An 11,539-nucleotide genomic window follows, 5' to 3' on the forward strand; every position below is an offset into this window, starting at 1 on the left:
AATAAAAATCAAAAGTGCAGGCCAAAACACAATTGTCAGCTGTGGACCCCAAAAAGGACCTTGGACCTTGAAGAACTAATGGAACTAATTTTACGTGCAGCTTTTCCCATCATAGAACTGTAGTAGCACTAGAAGCTGTCACCAATAGAGTCCCCCTTTTTGCCGCTCTTTAAAGGTAGAGGCTTGATCCTAGTTACAGTCAGTGTATGTATTCTCACTTTGGAGAGACTAGATACAGGGCTTCTTCACGTACGCATGCACATCGCTTTGTTCCTCTATGCAATTATTGGCAGATAAATGTGTGAGCACCATAACTAATGCCCATTTTGTTTGAGCTGATCTGAAAATTTGTCTGGACTTTGCCACACAACACCACAATCACCACAATGTATTTGAACCACTCCTAAGTTTGAAGATGGATGAGTGAAGGATAGTGGACTTCACACCTTATATTCTGGATGAGCTTTTTGCTGCAGGCACATCTGCCCTGCAACCTTTAACAAGTTCAGTTGTCATGGCTTCTCCAAGAAAGTGTATAGCAGTAGTTTTGTAATAAGACTTTGAAAGAGATGTGCAGCGCCCCGTTCAAGGAACTACAATTCTCAGGATCTTTTGGGAGAGGACAATTGAGCTCATTTACATTTGCGATGCAGACATGACCTAATAAACTCTTCACATGGGTTTCCTTAGGATTGGAAAGGTGACCACTTATTTTTATACCTAACTGGTAAATTATTTTTTAACTGCATGGTCATATTTATGGCTGAGAGAAGGAGCACGTTCCTTCATTTTTTAAAGAATGTGTCTGCTTTGCTTGTGTCAGAGATAAACTGAACTCCTGGATAGTTCTTGAGAAAATCCTGTAAAATGACAAGAGTGCTCTGTGGCGTCTTAAGGTTTTAATAAATATATTGCAGCATGCATTTTCATGGTCCAGAATCCTCTTCACCAGATGCAATTTATTAAATACAGTATTTTTATTGCTTTTTGTCTTTAGAGATTTGCAGCTCTTTCTCTTACCTTCACACATAAGAGTTTCGTCTGTATCATCAAATACTGTAGAGTCTCTTACTATTGTCTTGTGTTGCTTTAAATGTATATGGCATAAGCTTTTGTGGGATAAAGTCAACTTCATAAGATGCTTCTCATGGAGTAGACTTCAGCTTTGGGGATGATTGCCATACTTTTTAGCCTTCAAGGTGACCACAAGTCTCTTCATAGTTTTTCCTACAGCAAGCTGACAGAGGTACTAACCCTCTGCAAATTCCCACAATAGCATTACTTCTGTTGTGCAAAAAACCAGGAGTATTTGCCTTCTTTGATGGTGTAATTCCCCATTATTTCTCTGAAATTTAAAAACACTGACTCTTCTACAATGCAAATCATATTGGCACTTGTGGGAGATGTATTTCCCCCCTTCTCCTATATTCACTGAGCAGAGATGTGTCACCTTTCTGCAGAGAAGAGAGCACCAGAGTCTTACAATGATGACTCTGTTAAAATAAATTTATTTATAAATTGATAGGACAAAAAGGACACACACCACTGCAGGTGTTGCTAGTTGCAGAACCCAGCAAACCACAAGCAAGCACACAGCTGTTTCTGTGTATAAATAATCCAGTCAGCTCACTCACCAAGCTGCAGTCATGTGCACGCTTTTCCAGAAAATCACTTTGCATTCTGTCACACGATAAAGGCAAACAGGCTGAAGGGCATTCTGCACAAAATAATTGTCCACATGATCAATCTGAATGGATCTCAGGGGTGCAGGGGGAGAGACAGGGACAAGGAAGCAGTTCCTACACTGCATGCATTCAAGATTTAACTTTGTGCTATGTTGTTTAGACATGCAGGGAAGATCAGCTGAGATTTGGATTTTTTGAGAGTCCAGATGAAACCAGTGGTTAATAACAGAATTTGTAAATCAAGCTGCAATCTTACACAGCAAGGATGGGAAACCTCCAGGGCCAAGGCTGACTGTGATCTTTGGGCAGTCCCCAAAAGATACCCCCACCAACACTCTTTAGTGCTTTTGCCTAGCTGGAATGCATAGTTGAAATGTGAATAATACATCTTTTCTGTCTGTATGAAAGGGGTGTGTGTGCGTGCATGTGTGTAGATAGGAACTACTGGCTTTTGTGTGGTTAGAACCCATGGCATCTGGTTCTCCTGAGGGACTGCAGCCCTCTGGCTGAAAAAAAGTTGACCACCCCAGCTATACTCTCTTACCTAGTAGTAAGTTTCATTTAATTCAAGAAGTTAAGTACTTAAGAGATGAATATGATTGTATTCTCAGTGTTGCTAACCTCTTTAGTGCTCCAAACAAACAAGATTGCACTTGGTTTTCATTAATCTCCATAAATTACAGACCCAAAAGTGATTGGCTAGTGTCATGTTTTCTTTATCCTTAATGCTGCTACTTTAGATATAGTCGTGCTTAATCAATTGCGGCTGGATAAAATTCAGATGCCCTCTTAATAGGAACGGTGAATCTGTTTTATGGTGGAGGCTGCATTTCCCGTATCTCAATTTGTGGTGTGACCACAAGTCAGCCATAGGCAGGGCCACAGTAAGGGTGAGTACCGGTAGGTGGGTCAATTCCTTTTCTTCCACCCAGCTGCTAGTGAAAAGCCATTTATTTGTCCTTTGTATATAGAGGGCAAAAGCCGGGTAGGCATCCACAGGACTTCTGTTCTGCCAGGGAGAGGACGAAGGGGCAGCTCTCAAGGACCTCGCAGCCACCCTTGGACTTGAGCCTATGCCACACATCTCAGGCACATTCCTGAAGTGTAGGTGGGTTCCCACAAGGCAAGACACGGTAATAACAGCAAGAACCTTTAGTGAACTACATAAATGGGAAATGGGGCAAAGCAGCTGCTTATATACATTCTTGAAAGCCTGGGCCACTCCCACTCCCAACGTGATAGGCTGTCTAAACTTCCAAGCTGCGAATCATGACTGAGTTCAAAGACCAATGGCAGAGGCCCAACTCCTGAAGTGTTCTGTGATTGGACATCATGTATTGAATCAGAACACAGGGGCTCAGAATCCTTAGTCCAGACTCAAGCTCAGGCAAACACAGAGCACAGAATACACAACAATTCCATTTCCCAATAATCCTGTGAACTGTAGTTCATTAAATCTACTGGTAATTGGCACTCTGTGAAGGGTAGACTACAGTTCCCGGGGTTATTTGGTGTCAGTTGCTGTAAAAGAACCGTGTGTAAGTAAGCAGTAAAACAGGCGTCCACAAGGCCTTTCCAAGGCGGTCATTGGCTGGCCTTTTTTTTGCTCCGCCTTCTTTTTTATTCTGAAGCCGCCAATTGGCGTCAACAGCCGCCTCTCATTCTTTCCCCGCCCGCCCAGGATTGTTTACCATCTGATGTATTTATTTATTTTCAATAGTCTACTTCCTTTTTTTTTTTAAGTCCCGCCTCCACTCTTCAATTACGATAGGCTGTGACGCCCACCTTTCGCTAACGCTGTTGTTTTCGTTCGCCGTTATTTTATAGGATACTGTACTAACCTCTATTCTTCTACCTGATAGGCTTACAGCAGCTGTCACTTTGCTCCCGGCCTCCATACCGCTTTCTTCCCATAGGCTACGGCGGGAGGGGGCTGGCTTTTCAAGTCCTCGGTCCATCCTTTCCCCCCACCCACCCGCTCAGAAAGCCCATCCAGCGCGCTCTCACATCTGGATCCTCTTCCCTTCCCAATCACTGTAAACGGGTTGCCATGGCAACACAGTCCTCGTCCTCCCCCCCCTATCACCATGGCTGGTAACATCCGCCTCGTCCCTCGAACCTGCCAGTCGCGGGTCTCCCTGCAACGCGGTTGGCCGCTGAGCCTGGGCCCGCTTCTGTTTCGCTCGACGCGCCTAGTCGCCGAGCCCCTCGATTGGTGCTCCCCCGCCGCCGCCTCCCCTCCGTCCGTCATCGCCGCGCCGCGCTCCTGATTGGCCTGGGCGGGAGCGGAGGAGGAGGAGGAAGAGGCGGTGCGGGGGTGGCGGCGGCGGCGGCGGCGGCGAGAGCGGCCGGTCCCAGCATGGCGGGCTGCAGGCGGCTGAGCGGCTCCTGCCTGCGCGAGGTGCTGGGCGACGCTCAGGGCGTCCTCTTCGACTGCGACGGGGTCCTGTGGACCGGCGAGCGGGCGGTGCCCGGCGCCCCCGAGCTGCTGGAGCGCCTCAGCCGCAACGGCAAGGCCACCCTCTTCGTCTCCAACAACAGCCGCCGCTCGGTGTCCGAGCTGGAGCGCCGCTTCTCCCGCCTGGGCTTCCGCGGCGTCCGCGCCGAGCAGGTCTTCAGCTCCGCGCTCTGCTCCGCGCTCTATCTCAGGCAGCACCTGCTGGGCACCGAGGGCGGCTCCGGAGACTCGCCCCCGGCGGGCTGCGTCTTCGTGCTGGGCGGGGAAGGGCTGCGCGGGGAGCTGCGGGACGCCGGGCTGCGCCTGGCCGGCGAAGAAGGAGGAGGAGGAGGCGACGACGACGAGGAGGACCCGGTGGTCCAGGAGAGGCTCCCGGTGCGCGCCGTCGTCGTCGGCTACGACGACCAGTTCACGTTCGCCAAGCTGACCGAGGCCTGCGCCTACCTGCGAGACCCGCAGTGCCTGCTCGTGGCCACCGACCCGGATCCTTGGCATCCACTGAGCAGCGGGCAGCGGACCCCAGGTGAGTGACGGGGAGCGGGGCTCCAACTCGGATCCTCTGCAGCGCCTGGTGGTAGCAGGAGGGATGTGTTCCTGAGCATGAGCAGAGCTCCCTTCTGCTCATGGCCGAGTGACTGTAGTTTGCCCTGTTCCCTCCCCTCCGCCTTCCGCGTTCCTTACCTTTGGAGAGGGATTTCCAAAGCGACAGGACAAGGAGCCCAGGGTTTTAAAAGTAAGATCTGGAACCTCAGCTGTCGAACTTTAGGGTGTGCCCTGGGTTCAGATGGTAAACACTCATGAATGGTAAGGGATACCTCGAAAATCTTAGAATTGGGGTAGTGCTTCTTAAGCCTTATGGGGCTTGTTCTCTTGTTGCTGTGTTGGACCAATACACCGTCTTGCTTGTAGTATTTTTCCCATTGATGCACAAGTTGAGGCTGAAAGCTTATGGCTTACTTAGACACCTCATGAGTTGAGCTAGGGTTTGAATCTAAGTCCATAGACCACCCTTCTTGGGTCAAGGGTTAAGGATGGTTCTCCAAAAGGATCAGGTGTCCTTTTTCCTAAAACACCAGTGAAGCCTCTTAGGAGCATCCTGGACTAAGGATGGTATTCCCCTCTGGGATGAACTCCTGGCCATGTATTATGTCATCAGTGGTCAAGCACTATTAGTTTGGGAGCCCATTCCTGTATATTGCTTGTTGGATGCTAAAATACTATGTCTGCCAAGTATGGGGCCCTGTAAAGCTAGAGATACATGGCACATCCCAGGTACCCAATATTATTGGTAGGCTGTTTGGGTTGCTAGCTAGATCTGCAGTATTATGGTGCTTTACATTAATCAATATTGTGAGTTAGCCATGCAGTTCATCAAACCATCATGAGTAGCCATCCACTTTTCTTCACCTGTGCATCAGGCTCTGTGTGACAGTGCAGGCCGTCTTTTCTCAGGTCTTTTCTGTACCTTGGGGAATCCCAAACCTAGAATCTATTCAGGATTGTAAGAGAACTTTTAAAAAGTGCTACAATTCCATTAGTTGGCTTCAGGTTCCTGATTTTATTTCCCCAGACTTCCTAGTGCCACACTTGTGAGGCAGCTGACATGTCTGTTCATTCTTTATTTGGAAATATTCACTGTTAACCTCAACAGTATCCCAAATGTGACCAGTTTACATCCCACTTTGTGCCAGTGCTAATCAATCAAAGTAGAAGCTTACTGGTAGACATACAGGACAATGTGGAAGTTACATGACACAATGAAAGAAAATTCAAGTATCTAGCCTAATGCTAGAAATGTGTTTTTTCCATGAACTAACACACCAGCAGGGGGTGGAGTAGGATTTCTTTTCATCAAGGCCTTGGAGCCAACTTTCTCATCCTGGATAAAGTTTGTGCTTTTATCCTTGGACTAGGATTTAAGTTCTCAACCAGGGTTTAAGATGTGGAGCAGCCTTGTAATAAGCCCACAAAAGTTACTAGCCTGCTGGAGACTCTCAAAGGAGAGATAAAGAGCTCTGTCCTTCCTCCAGCAGCTCACTGCATTTCTGTCCTGGAGATGGAGGTGGGACCTTGTCTTGTCTTGCAGTCTGCTTGGTTTCTATGCCTGGCACATAGGAGGGATGGAGTGCTATGCCTCTCCTTTGCCTGCCTGCTAGATCACATGCATGCAGTTCCTTGTTGCCTTTGGCTACTAAGCAAGTGCTTATCTCCAACACTGAGGCTGAGGTCATAGTGTGTTGGGGTGCACAGGTTGGCTGCAGATGGGGACTGCATGGTTGAATTCTCCTCCATGCAATTTGAGGAGCATTCAGTGATGCATTTCCCTGTCCCCTAAAGGGTATTGTCAGTTGCAGAGTCACCACCTAATTGAGACAACTAGGCCTGCTCAGTCTCACCATTTGTTAATCTTTTGCACATCCTTTGTCAACCCAATTTAGCTTGATTGTATAAATATGTAGGCTATGCTTAAGTTGCTTAATGAATTGGAGACCAATCTTTTCACATGAGCGTGTCTTACTGTCTTTTCTCTCTCAGGAACAGGGAGTCTCACTGCTGCAGTTGAAACAGCATCTGGGCGCAAGGCAATGGTAATTGGGAAGCCCAACACGTATATGTTTGAGTGCATTGTGGAGCGCTTTGGTGTGGATCCGTCCCGCATGCTCATGGTGGGTGACCGGCTGGAGACAGACATCCTGTTTGGCAAGAACTGTGGCCTTGAAACGGTCTTGACCCTGACGGGAGTCTCAAACCTAGAGGAGGCACAGGCATACATGGCCAGCGACAGCCCTGCTGCAAAGGACCTGGTGCCTGATTATTATGTGGACAGTATTGCAGACTTAATACCCGGCCTGGATGAGTAAGGGGAGATGTGGGTGGGCAGAGTTCCTAGTCCCATTCCTGATTGCCGCCCTTTCCTACTTCTGCTCCCTCTCTCCTTGATTCTGGGCTCATCACATTCCAGTGTTTCTTCAAGAATGAAGAGAGGGGTGTTAGTTCATTATTTAAGGTCCTTTTGTTTTACTTTAGCCAGCTATAAGGGAACAGGGAATCTTATGTGAAAGTGGGTTATTTATAGGCCGAACCAGTATGTATGTATTTATGTATTTATTTATTTATTTCCCCCTCCTCTTGGCATGAAGTAGTTTCTTATTTCTATTATCTTGGTTTTACTGTTGCCACTAGTGGCCTTCTTACTGTTGTCCTCGGCTTTTTTTTTAATTATTTTTAAGCACAGTGATGTGCTTGCTATGGTGTTTGCTGTTCCTGAGCTTGAATGAAGCAACATTTGTACCGGTACTATTTATCTCTCTTCTATAGCCACTGTCATTCCATGCCAGTGTTGGGGTAGCGGGGTTTATCCCAGAACTCTTGTTGTGAAAAGGGGAGCATTCAAAATCCAGTTCAGAAGTAACACAGTTCTATAGAACGGCTCTTCAGGGAAAATAATTCCTGTGGGTGTATATACAAGCAGGGGTTATCATAACACTACAACTTGCTCTGAAGTGATAAGGGCTGAGGGTAGGTTTCTGATGCAAGTTACATGTTTGATCCATTCAAACTTTGTCTGGCATTTTCATCCACAGGAATTACTCCCAAAGTGCTGTGTTGTGCAGGCGGGGAGAAATTGCCAACTAGCTCAGTCAGAAAGCGTATAAGTGTGGTAAATCTGGAATATGTAAAACTCTTAACTGTGAATTAAATATGAAAGTTTTTTTCCTGTCTTGAGAGTTTTCTCAGGTAACAGAATTTTTATCACTCCAATTTAATTTTGGGATTGCTGCTGTAAGGAATGAAATGCGTAGAACGGTTTTTTGTGCCCATGAAGTTCTGAATTGGCTGTCGCTTCATCTTGGTAATCCTTCAGTAATAACAGCCTCCAGATATTCCTGCCTGTATTGAGGTAGGAATACAGTGTGTTTCCATCCACCCCCTTCTCTCTGACTGGGTGGACCAATGAAACATGTCAGTAAATTAATTCACTCCTGTCTGTGCCTGATAGGATTCACCACTCTCCTAGGTGGGGGGTGAACCTTGGTCCGCCCTCTCACCTGCTGTGGTGTTCTTGATTTGTGGGATAATGTTGGCATTTCCAGTGCTGTCAATGTGCCACAGCATCCCAAAATAAGTCCTTGCTTGTCTTTTTATGGTTTATTATGTATTTATTAAAGTGTTTGTATAAATTATGCTGATGAGTTGTGCCAAAGTGGGTATGTAGCCTCTGGGCCCACTCACTTACCTGTACCTCCATGTTGTTGTGGTTCTCTGACATTCGCTGTCATTCTGCACATAATAAAATGCAGGCACAAGATGGAATCTGGCTTTCCCCCCCATTAATCTACTCAGTGGGCATGCTGGAAATACCTCAGATCAGGGATAGCTGTGTATAATGACTGAATAAATTAGCTGATTATCTTAACACACATTACCTTTTCAAATTGGGGGGGGGGGAGCAGAAGAAGCCTAAGTGGAAGGTGCTGAAATTGGACACAACTTCTTACCAACCAAGGGTGTGAACTGGAAGGTGGTTTGTTTCCTTTTTGGTAGTGAAGCCCTTCCAAGACTTGCTGTGAATTTAATGTTAAGAAATTAAGTCTGGGCCAAGTGAACGTGGAGACATAGTGCAACTCAGGAGAGCGAATTCGGTGCTGTTCAGTTACTTGAAAATGTCCTGCTTAGGTGTATACCAGAAAAAAATGGAAGAAGAATTGAACTCTTCAGCTTTGAAAGCTTTAGGAGAGACAGTAATTCTACAGAGGTTTATCCCTAATCAATGGAGCAAAGCTGAGATATTTCACGAGTGGATATACATTTTTTAAAACCTTAATCAAGCCAAAGGGTACCTTGTAATACACAAAAATCCATTACTTGAGACTTCACGAGACACATTAAAGGCCAGACCAAACAAGGTCATAAAAATATTCTGTTTTGAGTCTGATCCAAGAACTATATAATTGTTGAGGAGCCACTGAGTTCATATGTAGAAGAAAGTGCCAAAGAGGAAGGTGAGCAGAGAAGTAGTGTCAGATGAACTCAAAGATCCCTTGGGGCTTACAAGCCCAAGCTCTGAAATTCAGGCTTGCTTCACAACAGTTACACATCTATTATCCCAATCGCTGAGATCATTGAGGTGTGCTGTCACTTGTCCCACTGTGTTAGATGCTTAAGTTCTGAAAAAAGCCCTTTACTGATGGGGAGAAAGAGAGGTCTCCCCATCTGATCTTAGGGCTTGGGCAGGTTCAGAGAACAGGTGATTCAATACATCTTTCTGTACACTGCTGTTGTGGGTGCAGCCTCTTTTTGCATCCTGTCTCCACAGACAACAACCATCCCTTTACCCCGATGTTGCTGGATTCTGACTCCCACCATCCCTGCTCATTGGCCAGGCTTGCTGGGGCTGATGGGAGTTGGAGGCCAGCAACATCTGGAGGGACACAGGTGCCACATTCCTGCTTTACTCTTATTTGCAAAGCAAAATCCACCTATGGGATACCTCTTTCAACTCAAATCTAAATATCACCAGAGCAAGCTTGTTTGCTCTTATTAAATTCATCTTTCATATGTCCTTTCATGATGGGGAAACAGGATGCAGACTTGACTTTTTAGTGCAGCTCTTGAGGTACTACAGAGCCTGCAGCTAATTTTGTCAGAGCTGGGAGATACTGCATTTGAGCTAGTCCCAAGGGCAATGAGTAAGTTAGCTGCTGCTCTTGCCTGGCTGTTTGGTCTTGCTTTAGAGATAATACATTGTTTAACCATAACAGCCTTGAAAGGTGAGAACTGGTGCACAGAAAACAGAAGGGCATGGTATGTTACAGGTGATTATTCATTTTGGGCTTCACTGTGCAAATAATAGGATAAGCCTTGCAACAGAGCTGTGGCTCCCTTGCCCCTCAAGCCAGCATAACCTGACTAGAATGATGGGAACTGTAGTCTTTCACAGGTTCCCCATCCCAGCCCTACAAGAATCAAGTGGACAGACGTTCGTGGTCCAAATGAAATTCCCTTGGTAACAAAATGGTATGTATTCTGTGTGTTTGCTGTGCAAAACTGTTTATAGTTGTGCTCTAACCTGCTGCATTTAAAAAAAAGTTGCTCTAATGGTGGTTATAAACATAGGGTGATGAATAAATGAGAAGCTGTCATTATCGGGCTTCTGTGGGTGGATGCAGAGTGATCTTCAATGGAATATTTGACTTAGTATCCAGGGTTGCGAAATAAAGAAGCCCAAGTAACAATGAGATAATAAGAGAGATATTAAACTCAACTACGGATAATTGTCATAGGCATTGGAGGCCTATTCACACAATCAGTTGAAAGCATCCATCCCTGCATGTTGCGTTGTGGGAACTGATCTGCTTCAGAAGTGAAAGCCTGGTAAATGTGGAAGTAAAGTAATGGATTGGAGGGTAGTTTTGTTCTGAGAGCACTGGCAGAGGAAGAGGAGTGTGGGGGGAGCGCACCATCCCCAGCAGAGTGCCATTGCGGTTCCCCCCACCCCACCCGCACTGGGCGCCATGCCCCCAGGATGCATGCCAGCCCCGCCCCCGCCTGCTTTCCGCTCCCCGGTGCCGGAGCATGAAGCTCCGCCACTGTCTGAGAGGGTTGCTGCTGAAAACCTGTCCCTTAATACCTGGTGAATGATGGTGCATTCTAGCTTATACTGTACATGGGCAGGGGAGACTCCTGCTAGCTATAAGGGGGAAATGCGTTTCCTCTGTTAGGTTTTGGGATATCTCCATTTCCTTGAAATGGAAGCACTTGAAGGGAGACAGTTTGATTCCCCACAACATTTGTTAAACTTGTCAAGCTTGCCCAGTCCTGAAAGTCGTCACAAGTACCAAACCTTTCAAATCAACGTTTCATCCAGCAGAGGGCTCCCGAGTGCAGAAGCTGATGCAGTTTGTTGTAAGATGTGTGGATTCCTTGCGTATGAAGCAAGTATATTTATTCAATAGATTGTATATTCCTACAATAAACGTTAGCAAACGGTTGCCTTCTGTGGGGCATGAGTTCAACTCTTCCCTTTCTCAGCCTTCTGAATGTCACAGGATTAGAGGGCAAGGACAATGGAAGGAATGGGCTCTTCTCTCAACCCATTATCCGCCCCACCCTGCCCTGGACACACACATACATCTGAGGCAGCAAGCGCTGGGCTGCCCCTTCCTCCTGTTCCCCACTAAGTGGTCTACTTGCCAAGTGAGAGTCCTAAAATAATCAAAACATGTACTGGCCACCAAAATGCAAACGGATGAGCAGGTCTATGCCTACTTAAACATTTGCAAAGAACCCCTAAGGTACCAATTAAAGGGAGAAACAGAAAAGCTAACCATAGAAAAGCTTGGGGCTCAGCTTGAACCACAAGAAAGCAGAAGGAAGAAGTGAGAGTCCTAAGTTC

At 46.5% G+C, this 11,539-nt stretch overlaps 1 protein-coding gene and 1 long non-coding RNA gene across 3 annotated transcripts in view; one reads left to right on the forward strand and one right to left on the reverse strand.

The window, feature by feature from the left end:
* The window catches only part of SH3BP1 (SH3 domain binding protein 1), a 40,501-nt gene extending 33,360 nt beyond the window's left edge, over positions 1–7,141 (forward strand). Inside the window, exons 19-20 of the mRNA XM_033162628.1 lie at positions 3,785–4,666; positions 6,679–7,141. Coding sequence (XP_033018519.1) covers positions 3,785–4,666; positions 6,679–7,004 — 1,208 coding nt within the window. The 3' untranslated portion in view covers positions 7,005–7,141. The remainder of the gene's footprint in view (positions 1–3,784; positions 4,667–6,678) is intronic.
* On the reverse strand, positions 885–3,645 carry LOC117053705. Of its 2 annotated transcripts, none has more exons than XR_004427434.1 (2): positions 3,527–3,645; positions 885–1,345 (listed from the first exon to the last, which is right to left on the reverse strand). It is a non-coding gene; the product is annotated as an uncharacterized LOC117053705 (long non-coding RNA). The 2 variants fall into 2 exon arrangements; XR_004427433.1 differs by having other exon boundaries at positions 885–1,717.
* Positions 7,142–11,539: the final 4,398 nt, after the last annotated feature.

Source organism: Lacerta agilis, chromosome 10 (assembly GCF_009819535.1).
Source record: "Lacerta agilis isolate rLacAgi1 chromosome 10, rLacAgi1.pri, whole genome shotgun sequence".
Taxonomy (NCBI): domain Eukaryota; kingdom Metazoa; phylum Chordata; class Lepidosauria; order Squamata; family Lacertidae; genus Lacerta; species Lacerta agilis.